General features: G+C 39.8%; 1 protein-coding gene across 9 annotated transcripts in view; it reads left to right on the top strand.

The window, feature by feature from the left end:
* Positions 1–26256, top strand: part of adgrl1a (adhesion G protein-coupled receptor L1a) — a 212102-nt gene that overhangs the window by 113939 nt on the left and 71907 nt on the right. For all 9 annotated transcript variants that reach the window (XM_077526142.1, XM_077526134.1, XM_077526127.1 and 6 more), the window contains 2 exons: positions 11708–11921; positions 16375–16484. In XM_077526142.1, coding sequence (XP_077382268.1) covers positions 11708–11921; positions 16375–16484 — 324 coding nt within the window. The remainder of the gene's footprint in view (positions 1–11707; positions 11922–16374; positions 16485–26256) is intronic.

Raw genomic sequence — 26256 nt, 5'->3', positions numbered from 1 at the left:
TTTCTATAAATGTCATAGGATCTTTAACAAAGAACATTTTATTTTTTCACGGACCCCTCGCAATTCCACCTCAGACCACCAGGGCTTTACGGAACTGTTGTTTCTGTGAGGCAATGGTTTTCTTTTGGTTGGCCTTCTTCTATTCCCGTTAAACTGAAAGGACTCCGACCATATATTTCTACTATACATTTTCCGAACCGCATATTAAAGAAAGGAATTCCGTTGGATTGTAGATCCTGTGATTAAAAAACGGGCACTGAGTGAACATTTAAACACATATGAGTAAAGTAGGTTCCGTGCTTGGCCAATATTAAACTTGTAAGTGAAGGTACTATTGTGCATGGACAGCTATTGAATAGATGTGTGTAACTAGAGATGTTCGGAGGTTCTGCACAGGGTGTCAGAAATGTCAAATCTAACATCCCACGGTCAGATTTGGTCGGAAAAAAATTTGACAAATCCCAAAAGCCGAAGCTCGTAGGCCTTCGAAAACGTCAAAAAAGATGACAGCTCCGTGTGGATATGGCAGGATAAAGTTCTGCACAGCATGTGAAATAGTTCTCTGGGAATGTCAAGGGGAATTCATCCAGACTGGGAAAAACTTGCCACGCACATTCACAAGTCCACAACTTTGGGCTTGGATTCAATGCATTACAATTCAATGAAGACACTTTGGATGTAACCTTACCTAGCATAGTTTAAGATATTGGCTTATTTGGTTTCTGAATATTGTTGAAGTTCCTCAAGGTTACCTTAATCAAACCAATGGGAATTAGGAACCAGTGCAGGCCAATTTATTTTTTATTGTTTACTTCTGTGTTGCTGCTGCTCAATGTCCAAACTAGTGTAGTTGTTTACACCGCCTTGTAGTGTGTGCATGCAAGTTGTTTCAGGTGTCCAGTTAAAGTAAATAGATATTTGGACAGACATTATTTGATCTGCTGTGTAAATGTAGCCTTTCGTTGAAGACTGAGAACCGAGTACTTTTCATCCTTCCTTTTATTGTGCGTCGATAATGGCGAAGAGTCCTCGTCTGCGAGCGCATTCAGTCTTGCGCGACAAAAGAGCGGCGGCCTCTGAGTGCCGTAATAGGTGGAGAAAAGAGCAAGCTCGGGATGAGAGGAGAAAGGAAAAAAAAAAAAAAACGTTCTTGTCAGACGGTCCAAACACCCATTCACCCTCAGGCTTTAATTACTGTGCGAGGATAATGATTCAAATCCAATCATCTCTCTCTCTCTCTCTTGCTCTTAATTTGTAACTTCCATTATGAAGGCAAGCACTTCAGCCCCTCGCGCCCACCGCCCTGGAGTAACACCGGCCGTGCCGTACCCATGCAGATCAGCGCGTACAATTAGAAAATCGGCAGCTATTTCATTTATTCACAACAGACATATTTAAGTATTTTTCTGTATCATAGGACAGTGGTTCTCAGACATTTTACACCAAGGACCACCACAAAAAAACTCTCCAAGTACTGCCATCATTAAAATAGAAGAAGTAGAAGGCATCGAAAATAAAATTATTCCTAAAATGTATATTATTATTGTAAACCACTGCAAGTATCAGGCTTTAAAGATTAACACTGCTTCAATATGCACACATGAAAATGTACTTAACTCATTCACTCCCAGCCATTTTCACAGCAGCAATCCCGTTCGCTCCTGGCTGTTTTACTGGATTTGGACTGATTTTGTGAGGCCCACAGAATATAATGTTCTATTGCTATTAAAACATGGAAGCTATCAAAAGAAAGATTAAAGTCTCTAAAGGAAAAAAAAAAAAAAAGTATATTTCTATCTGTTTCCGTTTTGCAGCAATTAACATTAGAATATAGCTAAGTTTCAGCATTACTTACAAATTTATTTAGAATTGTGAGTAATTGAGATTTTTTTTCAACATGGTCCTGGTTGATCTCCTTTGCTCTGCTGCCACCTGCTGGCTGTTTGTGTAATAACTACCATTTCTGCAACCGTTCTTTGCAGATGAGAGGCTGCATCAAAGCCTTCTGTATGCTCTAGCAAAAAAAACAAAAAAAAAAAAAAAACGTATAAATACATCTTTGGGCCACTAAAACATAAAATAATACGTATTTATACGTCTTTGGGAGCAAATCAGTTAAATAATGAATCAATTCAAACACAATGCACATAAACATTTAATAAAAATTGTACCACACGTTGAGAATCAGTGGCATAGGCGATGAGTCATCATCCCACAGAGGGCTTAGATGCACCTATACATATGGCTCCTGTTGAGGAAGATACTTCGTCATCCGGTTGTTGTGACATGCGCGACTCAATGCTGAATGTGTGCGCGCGTGTGTGCGTGTTTGTGTTTGCGTTGGCTGGCTTGCTGCAGCGACCCTGAAAGCGAAATGGATTCCTGCTCAGTGAAGGACAATCGTAGCTCATGGCCGGTCCAAGCTCATCCTCTGCTCATCTCGTCTCAGCTCAGCTCCTCTCCAGCTAGGCCTCCAGCCATCTGGCCGCGTACACAAACTTTCTTTTGCTTCCTCATACAAGCATACACACGCACACACAGAGCCATGCACACATCAGTAAAGTTGCACTCCATTCAAAAGCTCATGCAAAGTACATCATGATGTGCTGATGTCGGCGCGAAAAAACTTCCCTGGAAGCCAAACTTTGTGAGTTTCAGCAGTGAATGACTTAAGGTGGTAGCAGACATCGTTCAAGTGTGATGCTGGCTGTAATCTTTGAATGCATTCACCTGCACAATCTCCAGTGCAAAAGCCTGGAATCACCTAACCAAGCACTAACAATCCTGAAAATGTCTTTTTCAGTGGTTAGCCAATTTTTAAACCAAGTACTACCTCAAAAACAAGGCTTTGGTTTCATTCCTAAAAAGTACATTAAGCATTATTGGAAAACACTAACATTATGTACTGTTTGAACACTACCAGTATGCTTAAATCTAGGAAAATAAAATACTGTGCTTAATAATAATAATTACTTCAAAAATATTTTTTTATTTAAAAGTACCTTTAAAAAAATAGTAAAATAAACGTTTAAAATTCCTTAAAAGTTACCTAACAAATTCATTCTGGTAAACGTTTAAACAAACAGTTGTTCCAGATTAAATCCTACAAACCTAAAAGTTCAAATAATCATCTCAGTCATGTTTTCAGATTTTTCAGGAAACACAAAAAAAATAAACATTTGCATCATGAGGAGTTGATTTAGGAAAAAAAATAGTAATTTTTTTGGCCAGAAAAAAATTACTTATGAGGTTATTTTAAGAGGGTGACGATATGAAATATGAAAAATGTCCATGTACAGTTTAATCGTACATGGGCATTTTTTTCTCATGCTTATACCATATTTTTTGAATTATTGAGGATAAGTTGTTCAGATGGATGGACATGTATTATTGTAATGACTTAAAAAATAATACCATTCCACTCCAGTTCTGTAGGTGGCAGTAACGCATATTACACATTACACACATATAACTAACTGCCACAACCAGCTCTATTCTCCTTGCCCCAACTTGGCCCCAATGCAAGTGGACTGTAACCACTCAAATTCCAAGTTGTGCACCCTCAACAATTCTAAAAAGAAAACAATAATGATAACTGAATCTCCAAGCAGCATTGCACCCTTTTTTTTTTTTTTTTTTTTTTTTTTTTTTTTAAATGGCCGATGACGGAACCTCATGAGATCATGCTTTGCTCACGTCAGATGGCATTAGCAAAAAATAAATAAATAAATAAATAAAAAAACAAATAAAAAAAGCAAAACAAACGCAAAAAAAAAAAAGGGCAATTTAGGCCCCACCCATCTGTCTAAGGTACCTGTTTCTGATTTGGGCAAATTCCCCCATGAAAGTCTGGCATGGACTAAGCCTGGATGTTGCCCAAAATGGCTGCTTCAGACCAAAATGGCTGACTTCCTGCTCAATTTCAGGCATGGGCCCTTGAGACGTTTTCGTGCATCCTGCCATGATAGACTTGTCCATCTAGTTTAGTGTCAACTGGTGGAACCGGTGTCAGGGGCTTATATTTTTTCAAACTTTTCCCAGGATGCTAGTGAGTGAGTTTTGAGGGGTTGTGTTACGGACTAGAAAATGTCTACATTTCCCCCCGGATGCTCACGGGTATTCAGGCATGTTGACCCACTAAAAACGCAATTCAGAAGAATCATTTAAACCACAATATTAAAAACAACTACCGATAAAATGTAATGCAGCAAACTGCAGCCACAATAATAAACGTGTAGGTCCTCTATGATAGCGTTGTGGATTGGATCTCATTAGATTGGGCTGGTGTCCCTAATGTTGTGGCCCGTTAGCATCTGTGCTAATGACAAATTACCTGAACCAGGTAATTGATTTGTCTTCATTCGTCCTATTCTGTGTGAAATTGGAGCATCGCCTCGGTGTGTGACAAAGTAAACACTTCAGCATCTAAACAGGCGAGCCGCAGATGATAGACGGCACCGTGCCGGCGCTGATATTAAGCCGAAATTAATTACACAAACACAAGAAGATAAGCATATGCGGCGGTAATGAAACGACCTGGTATCAATCAAACACAGCGCAGGAATTTACTTTTTTTTTTTTTTTTTTTTTTTTTTAAACTAAGCAGTTTTTCACCGACCCAGTTGTACAAGACAAAGTGCCTTGGGCTGCTATAGCAAAGTTGTGAGCCTGTGTACCGCTTGTATTTATATTTATTTATTTAATACAATTTTTACACAGGATGATGATTACATTATGCAATGCAGGGAAACAAAATTCATCGAAAAGGCTGCTATGCTGCTAGCACGACTTATTTATAATTAAGTATTGCCAAAAACAAAATGTTATCTGTTTGAGACACACTGTTTTAGATATTTAAAAAAAAATGTTTTGCTGTTGTTGTTGTTTTGTTTTGTCACTGCTAACTCTACCTTTAAGGTGGAACCTCTTAGCTCATTTACTCCCAATAATGTATAAATACGTTTTTTTTAATGCTCTAAGTGTCCCAAAGACGTATTTATACGTTTTTTTGTTGTTTTTTTTATGCTAGAGCATACAGAAGGCTTTGATGCAGCCTCTCAACTGCAAAGAACGGTTGCAGAAATGGTAGTTATTACACAAACGGCCAGCAGGTGGCAGCAGAGCAAAGGAGATCAACCAGGGCCATCTAGAAAAAAAAGCTCAATTACTTACAATTTTAAATAGATTTGTGAAAACTGATGAAACTTAGCTCTCTTCTGATGCTAATTGCTGCAAAACGGAAACAGATAGAAACATACTTTTTTTTCCTGATGAAAGAAGAGACTTTACATTAGGGGTGGGACAAAAAACCGATTCGACCGAACCATCGGTCGTCAAGTGGAGCTAAACGGCCGTATCGGTAGCAGACTTGTCAACCGATACAAAATCCGCCGGGAATCCTTAGATAGATTGCTTGTAAAGCTGTGGACCGGATATCGCGTTGCTGTGAATCGATTGCGAGTGAGGCTTTATGGTTTTCATAACAATAGCAAGAGTTCTGCACCGTACTCTACTTGTTTTGTTTACATTTCAGTAGCAGCACTATTCAAGCTACTTCCGTGTTTACAGAGAGCTAGCAAAGTAGCGCTCAGAGACGCTTCATTCCCCGGATGTTGTAAACATAATGCAAAGACGTTACGCACCTTGGGGGGGAGCCTACCGTCAACGCCGTGCTCGCGACACGGCGCGCGCGCGCGCACAACGAGTGACAACATACAAATGGAGACAGTTAGCAGAAGCCGGTGCCGTACATCTCGGTATTTCCCATGGCTATCGAGTCCTCTCGGTGCACTTGTATGTCCCGGGCCGGCGTTGGTACTGTGCACGAGCCAAAAAGAATAACTCCCGTGACGATCCAATGCATGGATTCAAACGACACAGGTATGTCCCACAGCCAATACACCAGCTAAGCTAAAAGCACACTGCAAGTATCTCATTTCTCAGTTTGTGGCTCCCTGTCAATGTACACAACTAGCATGAGCAGCAGGGAACTGAGACGTGCCCGCAATTACGTCATCAAACTCAAAATGAACGACAGCCCAAAAAACAAAACAAACAGTCGTGATTCCGTGGTCATCATCGTGTCTCCGATTAAAAAAAACAAAAAAGATGTCATTAACCAAAAATGAATGTGATGGCAAAGAAAAACAAAAATTGTTAAAAACAAAAATTGTTAATAAAAAGGGAAATGCACTTTTGTAAATATTTTTGGATATATTAAGTTGTTAAAATGTGTTTGATAAATTTATTGTTCCATAAGGTGGCTTCATATTTCTTTTAGCTGGACGGTAGGTTTATGTCATGTCTTAAATTTATGTTTCTGAAATACTTCACAATGTGGACATATTCTGTTTAATTGTGTTGGTGTCTTTTTAAAGGTTAAATATTTATATTTCAAATTGAATTATCAGCCTTTTGTTTTCCTGATCCTGATTTTGAATTAAAAAACAAAAAACAATTATAACTGTCAATAACAACTAATAAATATTTAACCTGATACATTTTTCAGTCATATGGCCCAGCCCTTTGTTCCGGTCCATTTAAATAATTGATTCAATATATAAAAATATAGAAGACATTGTTGTTGTTCTTTTTTTACACATTTGTAGATACTGTAAAAATTTGTGGTGTTTTAAGATTAATGTTTACAAGCAACAAATGTCACTATAAGTTTTGAATATTGAAATTAATCGTATCGAATCGAAAATTGTATCGTTCCCAAACTTAATCGAACCGTATCGAACCGTTCTGTTCTGAAAGATAATCGTTTTTCAATCGAATCGCAACTTGTGTATCGAGATACATATCGAATCGGCCTCATGTCAGAGATTCCCACCCCTAGTTTACATATGAAATATATTGTGTTAATTTTTTATTCTGAAAATGAGCTCTTGGGCGCAAACGTTTGCCCACCCTAATGTATACACTGAACCCCCTCCAGTGTGTTTGGTCTTACTGTTCTTGTTGAGCGAATGGACTGACTGACCTGTGCCTCTATACCCCCCCCGCCTCCTTCGTTGACTCTCCTGGTGTGAGCTTGTAATCATTGTCCAGCTGTGGTGTACTTTCACCACGGGCTAGTTAAGAGAACAAGGCCACACACTGACATCACTGGGCTTTGTGATCCTGCTGTTCGACGCTGACATCCATTGCTACTGCACTCTACCATGTGTGCGTGTGTCACAAGGTGTATGCACTTTTTTTTTGTTTATTTTTGCATTCGCGTATGTGTTTTTGCCTCGCCTGCTATTTGCATCTCTGCGGCTTTAATTAGTATGCACTTTTGCATCTAGGTCTTTGTGATTTGGAGCTGCATGCTGGCGAGGCAGAAAGGATACAAAGTGTGTGTGCTGTATGTGCGTGTGCCTTTGTTTTGCTACATTGTGGGGCCCATACACGCTTGTTTTTACAGGTTTAACTACCATTGTGGGGACGTTTTGGCGGTCCTCACAAGTTCAGACCTCTTTTTGAGGGTTAAGCTTTGGTTTTAGAGTTTAGGTTGGAATTGGGTTATGGTTGAGGTTAGGGTAAGGAATGGGGGTAGGCAAATATTTTTGATGGTATAGGTTAAGGAAAGGGTTAAAGAAAGGCATTATGCCAATGAGAAGTCCCCACGATGATACAAAGGCAAACGTGTGTGTGTGTGTGTGTGCGTGCGTGTATGCGAGTCATTCAGCCCTGATGGACTTAGTTACACAACTCAACTCCACCCCCCGCCGCATCAATGGATGGCATTTAGAAATACGAGCAAGTCAATTGGCAGTGAATCATGTAGCACACAGCTACGGAGCATATCAGAGGTGGGGTGGGGTGGGGGTAGTGACTGACGTTGACACTGACCCAAATGGGCACTGTGCCACTGGAATTAGAGGTGGCAAAACTACTCTCACTCTTACTTAAGCACAGATTGTTAGCCTAATACTACAGTATAAATGCTATAAGGCTCATGAGATACTGATTGTGTATAAAACATTTCGGGTAAAACAGAAGTAGTAATTGATGTACAAGCCTATTTTTGACAAAAACAGTAGAAAGAACAAATATCCTTTTTCAAATGTAGGACATAAAAGCAAAGTGTTGTCTCAAGAATAAACATTCATGTACTGAAAAACCTTCTGAGGTACAGTTACTAAACGTGCATAATTCGCCCACCACTGGCTGGAATAGACGATGGGCTGAAACCCAAGCAGCGGAGGTTTGGAGCCGGCATCCCAACTGAGGGGCTGACTCAGGTTAGGGGATGTAAAAGTGGCACTCACTGTGAAATTTGAGCTCTTCCAGCATGCAGAGTATCGACTCAAAGCGCCGTCGATGCCGTCTGCTCCTCCGCAAGACTTTTGGCAGCTGCGCGCCGACCCGTTGAATACTCCTCCGACGGCCCGCACGCTCACAGAGGACTCCATTTCTACCCGTCCAACAAGTTGTGTTAGTTCAGAACCACGGACAGCGGCAGTGCCTGAACGATGGCTGGCAGGCTCAAGAGAACAAATGCTGGCTATCCTTCAACAGGCAGTGGACTTTCAAATGTCTTTCTTTAAAGCTGTATTTTACACTGCATGTCAAGGTACCCAATTCTACCATTCACAGATTCACTTTTTTTCTGTAGAACCTAACATCAATGAATTGTCTGAAAAACTACTCTTTACCCTTTGTGTTGAGTTTAGGATGTGAAAGTGTGCAGCACACATTTTAGAGGAAATTCAATAAAAATAGAGCAACTGGAAAGCAGATTTGGACCTGACACAAAATAAATTCAAATAGGAAATTAAAAAACAAATTGTGGCTGTTGAATATTTGTGAAGACTTGGGAAATTGGTTTGAAAATCTGTATCACTCGGTTTGTTTTTGGAATTTTGTCAAATGAACATACGTAAGCAATATCAGACAAGGAGTGACGTTACTGTATATCATCACAACTGTAATGCAGTTGTAGGCACGAGGGAGAAATTATTTTTGTGCTTTTTACTATTCAAGAACAATAAGCGACAGCAAGTATGATTTGTTTGTTTATTTAATCAGCTATTTGGCTCCACCAACACAAATATCAGCTAACACTGGCATTAGCCGCAAAGTTCACCATTAGCGCGTCACGTTTGCTAGCAAAAGCATCGGCATAAACACTAAGGAAACACTTCACATCAAATCGCGCCACGCTCTTATTCCTCTATTTTTTGGCTTCTCCATGACAAGAAAAAGATACACAAAGTAGTCTGGTAAAGCACAATAAAGCTAATTAATGCGGCAACTGTGCATTCAGTAGTTGTGTTAGCATGTCGGCTGCAGGTTCACTTTAATATGTCAGTTAGCAAACAAGCACTCGTGGAGGGTTGCGCTGACATCTCCAAGCTTCTATTCCTGCCTTGGTCCTTACCTGGGGACCGTTTAAACTTTAAGTCAAGCGTCTTTGCGGGAAATCAATCGTTATGATGCTAACTTTTCAATAAACCACGTTGATAGCCATTGACAATTGATGTAGGCTCAATTAAATGACTCTATCAAAATGTTTGGCTGGTTGGAAATGCTGTATCGGCTATTCAAAATTGCCTATTACATGTAGTTATATTTATGTTTTTAAAAAATAAAAAAATAAAAGAGGCTACATACATCACCAATCGGTGTATAGTGGTTACCTCAAGCTGGCATTGACACGATATACCTGATCACTGCATTGGCACAAGTCTGATACATATCAGATTTTTAGAGACATTTGGAACAGGCCTGATTTCCTGCTGGTGCATAACCCAATTGTTCCACATGAGAGCAAAACATCAGAATTATGTTCCACGGAGTGTAAATCAGCCAAATTCTATGTGTTTTTTTATTTTCCCAAGTGAGAGAGGCGGTGTCAAGGTGTGCAGTGAGGAGAGTGCTGGAGAGACAACAACTAACTCTCAAAGCACCTCTCTGCAACCCTCGTTCATGCCTCTCAGCCTGGCTTGACGATTAACCCCGTGTACCCCTGATCCCTGCTGGCTCCGCACCGAAGCCCCTCGCTTGCTCGCTGACCACCATGCATGTCAAACAGCACCAAGCAAACACACACAACACACACCAGAAATAAAAGTATAGGCTGACAATTTGATTTTCACCATCTTCTCACCTGAGTTTTTGACACAAGCCGTGCGGCAATAGAAGAAGCCCCCTGTTGCGAGTCCCGAGTGTACGGGTTTGTAACATTTGACACTCTCACAGTTTGTCTGACGAGCGTGCCGCCTGTCAATATGCGATCACAACCAGAGTGCCAGTTTTGTGTGCACATCACAGGAAAAACTGTCATATTACTACTGTACACTGTTAAAGGGGCTGTCTGCCGGATTCACTCAGGAAAATGCACTTTTTAAATACAGGATGTACACACTTTAACTTTCTCTCAGTCTACACATTTGTGTTTTTGTTAATCTTTTGTGGTAATTTCGTCCTCAACCCCCACCTCCCCAGCCTGTATTTTGCCATTTTGTGTTTGTTTTGTAAACAGCGGGACGTTTCAGTGGAAGGACAGTGTTTACACCCCTCCAGCCAATCACAGAGCGGGGGGGTGGTGTGTCGCAGATGGGGCCGGACGAACGTGTCAGCTGCGTGACGTCACTCCCGCGGCAATTTGAAAGCACGCACGCATTTTTTTTTTCACTCACTCACTCATTCACACACGTAAGCTTCTGTGAGTGAGTGAGTGAAAAAAAAAATCTGTAATATAAATACTGTCTTTCCACAGAAACGTCCCGCTGTATACAAAACAAACACAAAATGGCAAAATACAGGCTGGGGAGGTGGAGGTTTAGGACGAAATTACCACAAAAGAATAACAAAAACACAGATGTGTAGACTGAGAGAAAGTTAAAGTGTGTGCATCCTGTATTTAAAAAGTGCATTTTCCTGAGTGAATCAGGCAGACAGCCCCTTTAAGCTTTGGAAGTCCATCCATCCATTTTCTATTTCGCTTGTGTTCATTAAGATAGCAGATTTTCTTCATATTATCTCGGTTTTCAAATTTGAAATTGCTAACAAGATTCTAATGTATCACTTCACTCCTCCAAGAGTGCATGGTGCCACGCTAAAGTAGCTGCATTGCTAACATGACTTATTGATGATGGGCTATTGCCATGAAATTGCAATGTTACCGGTTTGATTTTGTAATTTTTTGGCACTTACAATCAATTCAAATATGCGAGGTGATCAAATTACCATACCTGATGACCTGATGGGCCTTATGTGATTGTCCCCACCTCACACAGCAACATTATATCCCTTGACGACATGAAGTCAAGAGCTTTCCATAGTCAGCTTGCTAACTAAATCATGTTGGTAAGTGAGATCCACCATACGCTCATAAAATGCTACCATTAGTCAGCTGGCATAGGCTTCAACTCACAAATGAGAACTAGCGCTGTAGAAAATGGATGGATGAATGGTTGTCTTTATGTGCCGCACGACTGGCCAGCGGTCGCTCCAGGGTGTATGCCACCTCTTGCTCAAAGTCAGCTGGGATAGCTTAGCCGCCACCTCATTGAGGACAAGCTCTATAGAAAATAGAAATCTTTGTTCATTTATTTTCACTCCCCAATACTTTAATAGCTCCTTTATGAACATGGGCTGACACCTCACCTGATATTTACAGCGTGGCCTGGTAGTAAAGTGCCTTCTTTAAGAGTAAAAGTCTGTCGATTTATCAATAATTTTTACTGCCCTTCTCGCCATCTTCCCCATCCAGCACTGAGCCGGTCGATGATGCCCTTTGGCTTGATGCGCCGAGAGCTGGCGTGCGAAGGCTACCCCATCGAGCTGCGCTGCCCAGGGAGCGACGTCATCATGATCGAGACGGCCAACTACGGACGCACAGACGACAAGATCTGCGACGCCGACCCCTTCCAGATGGAGAACGTGCAGTGCTACCTGCCCGACGCTGTCAAGATCATGTCACAAAGGTCTGTCTGCACTGTGTTCACTTCATGGGGTACACCTTCACATTCGATTCAGATCCAGGGCAAAAATTCTGCCTTTACAAAAATGATAAGCTCATACAGATGTGTTTGTGGTAGTTTGTTGAGCTGTTTCTATTATTTTTGCTTAGCACAGAACGAAACGCTAACATGCTTAAAAAAAAATAAAAAATAAAAAATAGATGCAGAGTGGTCTGGTACATTTGTTTTCTCTATTGTTTACTGTTGCGCTAGGGTTACCAATATGGTGCCTGTGGGCACCAGGTAGCCCCGAAGAACCACCTGAGTAGCCCATGGGTCTCTTCTAAAATTAGCTTACCACTGGTGGGACAATGTGATTTTCTTAGAATGTTGAAGAAGTGATCAATTGGAAATATAAACACTGGCGGAGAGTTCTAGAAATGAAGTGTTGCCTATTGATATTTACCTCTTTCCTAATTATTGTGAGGTTATTTACATGATCATTGGTTTTCCATAAATGAATATAGACTTAGACTTAGACTTGACTTTATTAATCCCTTTGGGATGGCTCCCTCTGGGAAATTTAAATGTCCAGCAGCAATGAGAACAGATAATAAAATAAAAAAATAATTCAATCAATCAATAAATAAGGTTATTACACCAGAGTTTGAATTAATAATAATAATAATAATGAAAATAAAAAAAAAAAAAAATAAAATTCAATCAATCAATAAATAAGGTCATTACACCAGAAATTGAATATCATTAATCATGGATAATAACTGGTAGCCCTTCGTATTAATCAGTACCCAAGAAGTAGCTCTCAGTTTCAAGATGTTTGGTGACCCCATCTTGTACAGGACCAGGTTGTCTATTAGGAGAAAGTCATTTTTATTTCTCTCTAATTTATTTATATTAAATGGAGGTCAGTATTTATTATTATTATTTTTTTAATTATTATTATTATGGATGGGCCAATGCCATTTATCGGGACAATACCTGGCCTTACTTCAAGGTATCAGTCCTAGCATCGGTGGCCAATATTGGTATCCTCCTGTGGTCGTTCAGGAACTAGATCAGGAACTAGAAATTAGAACAGAAATTTGCCATTAATTTCTTGCAATTTTAAGGAAAAATGCTATGGATTTTTAATTTTGATCTGTTATTCTTTTTGGGGGAATTTTTATGCATCAAAAGTATTAGTGGTATCAGTACTTAGTATTAGTATTGGTGACTACTCAAGACTTGAGTATGGTATCGGTCTGAAAAAAAAAAGCAGTATCGAACATCCCTGATTATTATTATTATTATTATTAGTAGTAGTAGTAGTAGTAGTAGTATCAATGAAAAATAAATACAAATAATTTTAATACAGGTTTAATGTTACAGTTGCTTACATTAATTTAATACGGTGTTTAATTTTACAGTTACTTACATTAAATAATATTGCATCCTGTGTAATGTTTTGTTTTTAGGAATAAAACCTCTTGTCTCATTTTGATTAACACCTGGGCTACTACGCTACTGTATTCTAAAGTTGGGCATATTGGTAATACTTTTAAGCATTCTTTTTCCGGTGATACTTGGTGTAAAAACTTTGAGAACCACTGACCTAGAATGTCTTACGTCTCTGCTTTGAGCTGTTTGAATCCCCTGTGAGCGAATCACTAAAGTCAGCATCCTTGTGCAAAACAATGTGAGCGTGTCTCACTACGAATGCGTATATATTTTTTATAGTATTGTTTCAAGTACCTTTGAAGGGCTCCTCGTCTATGCTCTCCGTGTTTGCGCTTAGTATCTGCTTCCTCTGAGCCGGGCTCAGATCAATGCAAACCCTTTTCCCCGCTATCCATCACGCATGTAATGGAGGCGCTGGGCTTGAGGGTGTGTGAAGGTAAGAGCTCGGAGGAGAGAGATGAGCGGGCAAAGAAAGGAGAAAGACGGCGCAATGGTGTGAATGCACCAGAGGTTTAAGAGACAACATGGGAAAAATGCTTAAACGCAGGATTGCGTGCGCACGTGTGTTTCGTGAGAAGGCGTGCGGCGGTGTGCTTTAGACGGAGGTGTCGTGTGCATGTGAATGGTTTTCCCCCTCCCCCCGTTCGTATGCGGCAAGGAGTGTTTGCCTTCGTCCTTCCATGTTCTCTCACCTCTAATTGCTCCCACTCACGATGCCCCACGAGAGGGATGCTCTTACGTCACGCACCTCCTTCCTCCCCACGGGTGCAGCTGCCACATGATCTAGTCTAGTGCGAAAGTACTTCCTCCGCTCGTGTGCTTTCCATCTCTTTAGACCACAGGTGTCAAAATCAAGGGCTGCCAGATTATTTCATGGAAAAAAGATAGTGACGACGTTTACATGCAGTCAATATTCGGGTTGAGGTCCAAATTCCAGTTTGTGAAACATTTGAGGCAACACGTTTACATGCGTGGTGGACAGTTACACCCCTTTTGTCATGATTTGAGCTCTCAGGTTGTTGTTGTTGTCTTGCAGCCATCTGACCACAAGGGGTGCCAACGCGACTCACAGCTGGTGTCATTCATGTAATCAGTCAGTCAGTGGCTTATTTAAGAGGTAGTCCAAGCAGCTACCTGTTGTCGGACTATTCTCTTGCCAGCCATCAATGCCCAAGCCTAGCCTCGACTGTTTCTTGACCTCGATTTTCTTTACTACGATTTTACCTTCCCCTTGTAAGTTCTCTAGTGTAGTGATTTTTGTATTCTGTCTCTTACCTTTTTGTGTAAGCACTTTAAGTTGATCTCCTTACCTGTGTGGTGCAAGCCTTTTAGTTAGAGTTACTGCCGCGTTATTACGTGCACTTTTTGTTACCGTTTTTCCTCCTTGCTTTGCAAGCGATTTCTGTTTGGATTTTTTGTGTTTGTCTATTGTGTAAATACATTTGGTAAGCTGCTCTGTTGTCCGCGTTTCTGGGATCCGCACTCGCAACATAACACGTTTACATGGTCATTTGTGCTCGATTGAAACATCCCATTCGGATCGCGACGCTCAGACATCATTACGTAAATACACGTCACTTCTGTTTTTAAGTTTCTACGGTCAATAAGAGACATTATATTCGGAACACTCATCAAGCTAAATAGAGTAGTCGGTTTCCTCCTTGCTCCAGTATGGTTCTTTGCTGTGTCGTAATGTTTGTTAACCCCGGCTTGGGTATTTCCGGTTGGTTACATGCCAGAAGCACGGACTTACACACTTGTATTTATGTGTGTATAGGCAGAAACTGTGACGTTTTTACCGTAACAACACAAAATAATGTGAAAACGCCATGAAGAAATCAATGTATTCAAGCGAGGCTCCATGAGCAAGTGGGATGGAGTTGCGCACACAAGTCTACAAAGACCAATATTCCTTGCAAATTCAAATAAGTGAAACACAAAGGAAGGCGAAGAGGGAAATGGAGACCATGCGCACAGCAAAAAACAATGTGCCCTTCAATTGAAGTATTCCGAATGTGTTTATATGAGTAAGAATTCGGGTTATGAAAGAAGTAACCCAGGGATCCATTTCACAAAGCAGGTTTAGTGAGAACCCTGAGTCTGTTAACCCTGAAAGCGCTATATAAAAGATGACTTGACTTGACTTGAAATGCGTGAAACACTGCATTTTCTGTTTCGGAACGTCAGTTAAGGGAAAGCAGACAAAAAGAGGTAACTCTAGCCTGTTTCATCAAAAGAGGGGGGAGGGCACTATCCAAACCGCACTGATTTGCTTGATGTCACACAAAAAAACAATGGTGGTGTATGTACAAATACTTTCTATAAATTGTATTAACTGTAAATTATTTTGAAAAAATTAATCTTATAGTTATGGTAGTAAATCATATAGAGCAAACTTGTCATTACGGTCAGGGTTCCTTTTAAAAGTGCTCCAAGCCTAAACTCTTCACGTTATCATGAAAGTCAACCCAAAAAATTTCTTGACATTATGTTCTATGTATCTCCACTAATCTAAAAACAGTGTTTTAATTAATATTGCATTTGTGGAATATAAATAAAGTAGCAAAATCCACTCTTCTCTATCCATCTCGGGGGCGGCCATTTTGCCACATGCTGTCCACTGAAAATGACATCACAAGTAACTCATGGCTCAGGTAACGACCATTCACGATTCAGCTTGTGAATATCACATGACCAAGCTCAGAAAATACGTGAGCCGTGATTGGTTGTTTGAATGAGCCCTGAGCAACTGTGATGTCATTTTCAGTCGACAGAAATTGCCTAAAAGGGCCGCCAATAGAGAAAGATATAAACAAGTCAAATTTGCTGCTTAAGTCATATTATTCCTCACATGCAGTAGTAATCAGAATGACGTGTTTAGACTAGTGAGGGCGCATGTAACATATTGTAAAGACTGTGTTTACTGTAATAAATTCAAGGGAAAAACAAACAATATATTTGTATACTTTATGACATGGCCAGGAACAAAAGGTTTGACACCATCTCTTCTCCCATCTAGGTGTAACAACCGCACTCAGTGTGTGGTGGTCGCCGGGTCCGATGTGTTCCCAGACCCCTGCCCCGGGACCTACAAGTACTTGGAGATACAGTACGAGTGTGTCCCCTACAGTGAGTACACTCACTTTTTCCTAAGCATTACCAAGAGCATCCCGCTTGACTACCCCACCTCTGCTGCTCTTGCGCCAACCATTCAAAGTCCTTGAGATGTCCAGACAAGCACACAGTACAATTCTGTGGATTGCACACACAATACACAAACATACACACACTCACTCTAAAACGTGTTTCTCACTCATTCCACGGCCCATACACTGCCATTGACTCTCACAGTACCTGTTTTTCAGTTGAATGGCGGCGTAATAATCCTTCTTTTAAAATGAAATAATTTGTTTCAGTATTGAATTCTATGATACAGTGGAACCTCAAGTTGCGAACTTAATTGGTTCCATTAGCTTGTAACCTGAAATGTTCATAATTTGAGGTAATGTCTCCCATTGGAATAAATAGAAATGCAATTAATCCGTTCCAGGCCTAAAACTATGTTATCCTCCTGACTATAAGGGAAAAAGGGAAAATAATACATATATATATATATATATTAGTGATAGACCGATATGTTTTTTTCAAGGCCGATACCGATACAGAATATTTGTAGTCAAGTCGGCCGATAACCGATATTTCAAGCCGATATTCATTTGCAATAAAATGGGGAGGGGGGGGGGGGGAATTCTTTCAAACTATATATAATTTCTCACTGAGTAACAAATTCATGTGAATGTAGCTCATTTGGGGTTTTTGTTAGGGTTCGTAAAAACGTTTCAAAAAGATTTTCGCGGTGAAAAACCTTGTGAATATGTTCCAAATGTGTTTACGACAAATAAAAACTGACTGCGAACATCTTACAAATCCTGATGAAAACCCCAAATTCGCTACGTTCGCAAGTATCCCCTGCTCAGTGAGCTTTATCGGCCTTCAGATTCAAAAAATGGCCGATGCCGATATTTGTCAAAATGCCAAATATCGGCGCCGATAATCGGCCGGGGCCGATTATCGGTCTATCCCTAATATATATATATATATATATATATATATATATATATATATATATATCGTCCAATTACATTTTACAATTCCGTCCAATTACATTTTATTTTGATATTCCCCAATCTTTGTCATTTGTATACTACAAAAGAATTTTTTTGAAAGAAAAAAAAAAAAGTTTTTTATTTATAAGCTACGATGTGTCCACTATAGTGGACACCGGAACCCAATACATGCGAAACTGAGCTTTGTTGACAGTTAGTCCAACAGAAAATCAAAATCAAAAAGACTACATGAAAAAGGTTTCAACATGAACATAACTGTCCTTTATCTCTTTTTGGTTCGTTTGCTTATTTTGTTTCTTCAAAAAGCAATGACCTCTTTTACCTTGCACTTCGTGCACATCATGTTTCACTATTGTAGCCAGCTCTTTAGCACCTTGACGCATGTGTTTCGTCCAACATCTCTGGAAGATGGATGGGACCATCGTGTCTCAGAGCTGCATTTAGTGGTGCTTTCAATTCTTGATGTGGGGAGTGTATAGCCAACCCTCGGTGTCACTTGCCATTCCTGAACAATTAACTCTTCACCAAGGAGGAGTTTGAAATAAAGGAACTTGTGTGGTTTCTTTCCCAGAAACGGGCATTCATTGACTGACTTCCAGGTCAACAAACTGGAAACGTGCACACACTGTTCATTTCCTAGTGCGAGAGGCCATCCTGTAGAAAGGCAACATTGGGCCGACCAGGTCCACACCACCCATGTAGATGTTGCACTTGGCAATTTCCAGTGGCCTTGAAACATTTTTTTGGGGGCCATCTGTGCATCCTGAGGTTCAGTCCCTCGGCAGATGATGCCATGGCCACTGCAAGCTCAGGTGTGCTTCTTCTCACCACCATCTCTGATGACCCTCACTCTTTATTTTTGAAGGGCTTATCCCCTATGAACCCGCAGTCCTTTGGAACCCTGTTATTCATGAGGGTTCCAGTCCCTGTCAGCCCTTTTGCCAACGGGCTGTCTCGGAGGCTGATTGTAAAGTAACTTTCAAAGAACAGGTGGGTGCCTTGGGGAACAGACTCTGTCAAATGAAGAACAGCTTGTTCTCTCTCCAATGACCTTTCGTCATGTAACTGTGAAGGTTGTCTTGCCTTGGTAGATGACCAGTTGGTGCAGCCAAGACAAAAACCTTCAATCCAGTTGGGTTTGGCTTGCTTGCAATTATTTGCTTGTCATTGCAAAATGTTCCTCTTCTAGACAGACTCAAACATCGTTGCCTTACTTTGGTAAAGAGGGGCATGATTCTCCACAAGAGATCACTTTTTTTCCTCATCTGAAACATCAAGGGACTCCCTTTCTTGTCATTAGAAAAAAGAACAGAGCAGAATTGAGAAAATAACAACAAATGTCCACTCCCGAAGACTTTTTTCTTTTCAACTTAAAGGCTAGGTTCAAATACAGTTAAAATAATTCAAACAACACTTTAATATTGTTCTTAAGAGTCTTAAAGAAAACATGCTAACAACATTTCAAGCCTAAATTTGTTCAATAAAAACTGTTATACATTTTTCCTCTTCTCTAAAAAGTGTTTGCACCATTTTCTTTTCTAATGCAATCAAAAGTAGCAAAGCCCCACCCCTTCACATTTGATATCATCAGAAAGCTCTGAATGTCCTCGATAGAACACAATTAATTAAATTGTATGCAGTTGGTGGGAGATATTCAGGTTTACAAATGTCCACTACAAAGGACAAATTTCAACTACTGGTCGTCAGGAAGACTTAAGTCTTTTTTTCTTTTTTTTTCTTTCTTTCCTTTTTTTTTAACCAGTGTGTGGTTAAAATAAAATAGAATGCAATATAAAAATAGGTGAACATACACTACTGTCAAAAAATAAATAAAACACTTGGGGAAAGGACATGATAACTATTTATTGCTCATTAACTTTAACTAAGGAGGGAAATACGGGAGCAGGACTACAGTTCATCCATTGAAAAAGTATATTCTTCCATATTAATATGAGAAAATTCTAAATAAAATGTTTTTGTATTATTATTTCTGTTTCTTTTCTAATTCATTGGTTGATTATGGCGTACCTATCTTAATTTTTTTGTTGTTCAAAAAAATTCAGAAAGTTTGTGGAACTTCCACCTCGCGGCAACATGCATGGACGGCTATTTTGACGTTAACCACTAGTTGATTAATTAAAGAGACAGTAAAATTAAAAAATAATATACATATTTTTAATAGCATTTTCTGACGGCTACCATGTCAATCATTTGTGATTGGATGATACTTCTAGTTTTCACTGCCAATGATGGTGACTCAGCGTGAGCATAACGTAGACACATCCACTAGTCCATTACAAGACCGTGCGTTTGCCAAAACATTATATGTAAATATTGGTAATTTTGTATGTAACTCAAATTGTTTGTAAACATTGAAGTTCGTAACACAAGGTTCCATTGTATTACAGTTAGAAATTGTCTTTTTTTTTTTTTTTTTTTTTTTTTTTTTTTTTTTTTTTTAATAGTATTTGAAATGGGAGAATCTCTGACTCTTCTGAACATTTTTTTCGACACGTGTTGATGTAGGCCTCAGTTAAAGACTCATTTTCTTCTTTTGGCTGGATTTGCACTGCAGATCCATCAAAGTTCCCATTTCCGATGTCATGCTTGGATCTGTTTTATTTTTTGCTATATGCACGTGCATTTCAAGTGACACATTACAACATATGTTCAATAACAGTCTTTTGTTGGCTTTTGCTGACTCTCCCCACATCCAGTGATTTAAATTAGGATAACTCCCACATTCCGAAAAGCACTTCACACTTTCAGTTGACCTACTAATTTATTGAGATGCACTTTGACATCTAGTAGATGGAGTTAAGAGTAGGGCTATTTTTTTTTTTTTTTACACATCAATACATTATAACATAAGACTAAGTAATTATATCCAAACATCCCTCCACCCAGCTAATTAATGTTGATTTTTTTTTTCTTTGCTGTAAAATGAAACAAATACTAATGGACAAAGTTTTAAAACAGTCAAATGTACTGCCTATAATTCACATTTTATTGTGGTAAGTGTTAAGGGAATAAAAAGGAAGTTATTTTATTCATTATATATATTTTTGATGAACCGGCCAATTAATTAGTAATTGGAATTTTAATCTACCAAGTATTGGAATTGATATAGGCATCCAAAATATCCGTGTCAGTCCCTAGCTAAGATATTAGTGCTTGTTTTCTTCAATGTGGAGCATAGACGAAAAAAACATTTTGACGGTAAGAGATTTACTCTTGTAGCACAGCTTGATTTTGTCAAGCACGCTGTAATGTGCACTTTAAACGTCAGCGCACTGCATTGCTTCCTTTAATTTTCCAATCAAAACAAGAACTGCAAGGGAGGGCGCATTGCATGCATGCGGCTCAGCAGGACACAAAGACGCCATATGAGAGCGCACCATCACTTAAGGTCGCCATGACAACGCCTCACACACACACATCTGTGGAGCTTTTTTGCACAGACAGGCAACGGATTGATAGGCTTTGTGTTTCGCCTTGCTCATGTGAAAATGTGCTCACGATAACACACTTTTATGTGTTACTACACTCATCGATCCCTCCACTGTGCAGGATCACCTGACTGCAGGGGGAGGAGCCCTCGGCCCAGATGTGTGGGTGCAAGTGGTGTTAAAGCGAGGGGTGTTTTGGGAGTCGGGAGGGTTTTCTTTGTTTTTTTTCCCCCTCAGGTGCCAATGAAGTATGAGGATGACGCCGCTAACCCGCTTGGCTCTCTTCTACTTCCTCTTCATCACCTCACTCTCAGGTCTCTGCTCTATTTCATTACCTCTCCCCTTCCCTGTTTATCCTCCGTCTGCCCTCTGAGCTCCTTAAATCCACCCGTCCTCCTCCCCCCTCCTCATATTTCCATTTGGACCCTCCCTCCATCTGCGTTCTCTTCTGCTGTCTCTTCTGTTTCTTCTTTTCAGGGGAAAAGCATTCAGGGAGGCTCAAAGAAACTCAGGGAGTTCCCAGTGCTTCTTTTATGCCCGCCCCTTCCTCTGCTCACTGCTTTCGCACCCTTCACTTTACCTTGTGAGAGAATGTTTGAGTAGCCGCAGATAAGAAGCCCGTTTTCTGGTTCTGTTTCTATGCTTGGGAAGTGTAAATGTCCTTGCCGTGTGTTCCTCTCCAGTGTCCTCCGCCCCTCAAACGTTTCTCCAGTGATCTTACATAACACATAACATTAGATAAGTCAGTTGTTTAAGGGGGTCCCACCTGGATGCGCTGGTTTTGTCGTTGCCGGGCTGCATTCAAGACTGCTGGCGCACTGGATTATCTTAAAAAAAATCGTCGAGCACGATGAGATAGTATTTGTTGTTTGTAACATGATCATTTGACTGTCAGTGATCTGGATAACACAACCACTTTATACAAGGTACAGTTGTACCTATGTGTTGAATTTATTCCATGATTATGAAGTCACTTGATCTCCATTATGCTATTATTTCAATTAATAGAATTGAAATCAAGTTCATCGCAGTGTAGTAGAATGCAAATTTTGGCTGATTTTTTTTTTCAAGATTAATTCCAGTCCGTAGGTAAGCATTTTTTTGTGTATGTGTGTAATTTACCTACAATTTTTTTTTTTTACCTTGACAAACAAAAAAAAAAAAAAAAAAAACATATTAAATCACCATCGCAATATTGAGGGGGGGGGGGGGATTTCAATTACCGCTAGATTATTTTCCAAACTCTCAAATCAACATTCCCCACTGATTGAAATCAACATAAGTGCCATTATTAACTCATCCACTGTAGCCCCCCCCCAAAAAAGCATGTAATATTTTGGATCCGAAAAAAAGCACTGTTCAGAAGTGGTTGTATAAAAACATACAGTGATACCATGTTTAAATCGAAAGAAAGAGATTATTCTGATCACTTTCAGCAGCTTCTCCATCTTTTCATGAACAAGACGTCCGCATCTTTGGAATTATTGTAACATCCTTGACCAGCTTTATAGCATGTATTGTATCCTTCTGATTCAATATAGTACATAACGTAGAAGAACTATGCTTGTCAAGTCGTCCGTCAGAGATTTAGGTCGTGTAGTATGCGTGTGCGTGCATGTGTGTGAGTGTGGTTCACAAATAGTATTGTATACAGCTGGACGAGGCCCACTGGCTTGATTTCTTGTTAGGGCCTCCCTTGGAATTTGTTATTATTCTTCTGGCAAATTAATCGCATTTTGGAGGCTTAAAAATGCCCAAACAATTGAACAGGAAGTCGGCCATTTTGGTTTGAGGCAGATATTTGTGCGAACTTCAGGGCTCATACTTTGATGAGCTCCGACTGGGGAAATCAGAAATGTAAATCACCAGGCTTTCTTGCCTGCGCCATCTCATGTGGGCAGAGCATGGCACCGAAGTTCGATAATGAGTTCAAGGATTTTTGGAAAGTTTGAAAAAATTAGTCCCTGCCACCAGTTTCACCGATTGACACAAACTTTAAACTCTATAACAGGATGCAGAACTATTGACCCATGGTAGAAATTGAACAGGATATCCACCAATTTGATGTGAAGCAGCCATTTTGGATGAATTCACAGGCTCTTTGTGCTCAATCGTAAGAAGCCATTTTGAGGTGGATTCAAGGGCTGATCCCAATCAGAAGCAGGTATCATAGACAAGAAGAAGCTTTTTTCTCTCTGCCATCTAAAGCGGGCGTAGCGTGTCATCATATTCTGATAATTATTATGAAGATGCGTGCGTCCCCTGTGTCACAGCTCAGAGTTTTAATTTCTACTGTTATCAGATGAAGTCAGCTTAATCCTGGTCTCGAATATGATTCTGGTGTGGTATACAAGCTGGATCCTCCAAAGAGGTCATGGAAACGCGCCTTGCTTTGTTGTACTTGGCTTCTCGTCTTTGTGCATGCTCACCTTGTCCTCTTGCTGCTGGCTGGCTGCTTGTTCTATTGCCGTAAAGCAATCAAGCGGATAATTAAATAGCTGCTGACTTGCATTTTTTTATTTTTTTTTTTGCTCCTTGCGTTCGGGGTTGTCGGGGGGAAGAGAAAAAAAAGGAGACAAACTTTGTCGATTGAATCTGAAGAACGGCGCGGCTTAGAAAATTGGAAGCTGATCCCTCCGTGATGAGAGGTCTGTCTGGAATGAGAAAGAAGAGTCAATTACTCCCGTCCTCTAACCGCAGTAGCAAAAAATAAACAACAACAACAAAAAAAAAACACACTCTCACTGAGACCAAACCCGAGCCGACTTGCGCATTCCGAACCGCTCATCCCAAACACTTCAAGTCGGTCACACGCCACTCAACTTGGCCAGTTTTAATTACCAGTGCGAGAGAGGGGCGGCGAGTCGCTTCTTTCCGTTCTGCCTCAGCAGAGATTTGTCAAGATTAATTGAATTTGCTGCTTCTAATCGCTCCGGTAATGCCTCCATCGTTCACCCGCCGTCTGGCAAACGTCGGTCGCCGCGACATCCGCACAGACTTCTTTACAGCGGGCGTCAGGTGGCCCCTCGCCTCACGCGCCGTGTTTACATTAAGCGAGGTTCCCGCTTTGTTTGCGTGAGTCATGTCGGCGAGGTGTTACCAGTCACCTGAAACAGGGAAATGACAGCAGGAAATGGCACGCACGCACACTCAGGCACACACACCTCTGACAGGATATGCTTGTTTGGCTCACGTGCGATTGCCTTGACAACACCAGCTGTGTAAGTCCAATTACTGAAAACACTGTTTCACAGAAAAGCGTTTCTTGAAGCATGGCAAAAAAAAAAAAAGATTGTTTGTGTATTTGTCAGACAGACAGACTGATGTGACAATTATAAAACCAATTAAATGAATTGCAGAATCATTTATTAACTCATTCAAACTCAAAAACGTATAAATATGTTTAATACGTTGTCCTTCCCTACCAAAAATGAATTTATACTTTTTTTTTATATTTTTCTATGTTAGGCCACACAGAAGGCTATGATGCAGCTACTGACCTGAAGAGGTCGCATAAAGCAATGGTAGTTATCACCAAAAAAAGGCCAGCAGGCAGCAGCAAAGTATAAGAGATCAACCAGGGCCATGTTAAAACAAGCTCTTTTTCCCAGTGTTTTCAACAGGTTTGTGAATAATGATGAAACTTAGCTAATTCTAATGCTAGTTGCTGCAAAACGGAAACACGTTTTGTTTTTGTTTTGTTTTTTGTTTTTTTAACTTATAAAATAAGAGACTAATATTTCTTTTGGTAGGTTCCATGTTTTTTATAGTAATAGAACAATATTCTGTGGGCCTTACAAAATCAGTCAAAATCCAGTTGCTTCAGTGAAAATAGCTGGGATAGAATGAGTTAATTTTTCCAGTCATTAATAACATTGGTCAACATAAAATGTAACAATATTCAACACATTTAATATTCCTTTATGTATGTATGTATGTATTTATTTATTTATTTATTATGTTTTATTTTATTTATTTATTTCATTTATTTATATTATTACCTTTAATTATTTAACAACATTATTTTTTTAATAGCATTTTTCTTCATTACATGAAAAAATAATCTTTCTTATGTAGCACAAGCTATTTGATTGTCTTAATGTACTACGTTTAATTATGTCAAATTTATTGAAACATGTTTTTCAATTAGTGGAATTTCTATTAGACATTTAAATGTGTAACGTGTTTATTATTTTTTGGTATTTAATCATATTTTTATTCTATTTTTAAAAAATAATACAGTGACCATAATGAAGTTCAGCAGTATAGAAAGTAAATGGCTGGAAAATTTTGAATTATATATACTGGACAGCCACCCCCACCCCCTCAACTCAAGGGCTAGAGAGTCAGCCAGCACTCGAATAGTGAAAATATGCATAATTGACACTGATTCTAATGCAGTAAGAGGGATTTTCTTTTTTTCAAACCCAAAATAATTATTACAAAAATCTTGATAAACATTCAATATAATGTTTGTTTTCCACGAAAAAGTGGGATTGTAGGGGAATCTGAAAAAACGAGTCCACAAAATCTCCCAAAATATTAAACAAACTTTAAGAACTTTTAGTTTTTGTTGATTATGTTGGCGCCATATAATGTTTGGCCTGAAGAAAGACCACATTTCCCATGAGGATCAGCACATAGCGTTATCTTCGAGCTCACGCCAGTGAGTGAAAGATGGGCCAACGTTGATCTGCGACTGTCCTTTTTTCCGAGCAGCCTTCCCCAAAAAGTTTTTTTTTTTTTTTTTGTCTCTGGTTGTTTTGCAGCTTCTGTATGGAGTTAGAATCATGCCAAAACCCTGTAAACACAAAAAACGTGATCTACGTACACAAAACATGATCCACGTACACAAAACGTGATCCACGTTCACAAAACCTGATCTACGTACACAAAACGTGTGTTCTACATACACAAAACCTGACCTACGTACACAAAGAAGCATATCTTCAATTACAACAACAACAAAATGTTTTGCATACGTAAAAAGCAATTCTACAATTATGGATACAACTCACATGACTTTTGGCAGTGATAGTCTGCCAAGCAGTTTTACATCCGAAAACCCATGATCCACACACGCAAAGCCAGTAAACTTTACAGCAGGGGGCGCCGTATTGAGAGAGCGTTTGGCCAACTCGTTGAAGAACTACTACGCTGTGATTGGTCACCTGCTGGTCACATGACATATGGATGCCTTGTGTATACATGACGCTCGTTTGGATTGACGAAAGGAATATACCACCCCTGTAATTCTGAATGAAATTCTATTCGGATTCAACCTTTTCATTCCGATTGAGGTCTTTATATGGAGCATTTTCATTC

Source organism: Festucalex cinctus, chromosome 1 (genome assembly GCF_051991245.1).
Source record: "Festucalex cinctus isolate MCC-2025b chromosome 1, RoL_Fcin_1.0, whole genome shotgun sequence".
NCBI classification, from domain to species: Eukaryota; Metazoa; Chordata; class Actinopteri; order Syngnathiformes; family Syngnathidae; genus Festucalex; species Festucalex cinctus.
The sequence above is the reverse complement of the archived record's forward strand: the minus strand, read 5'-3'. Positions and strand labels throughout refer to the sequence as shown.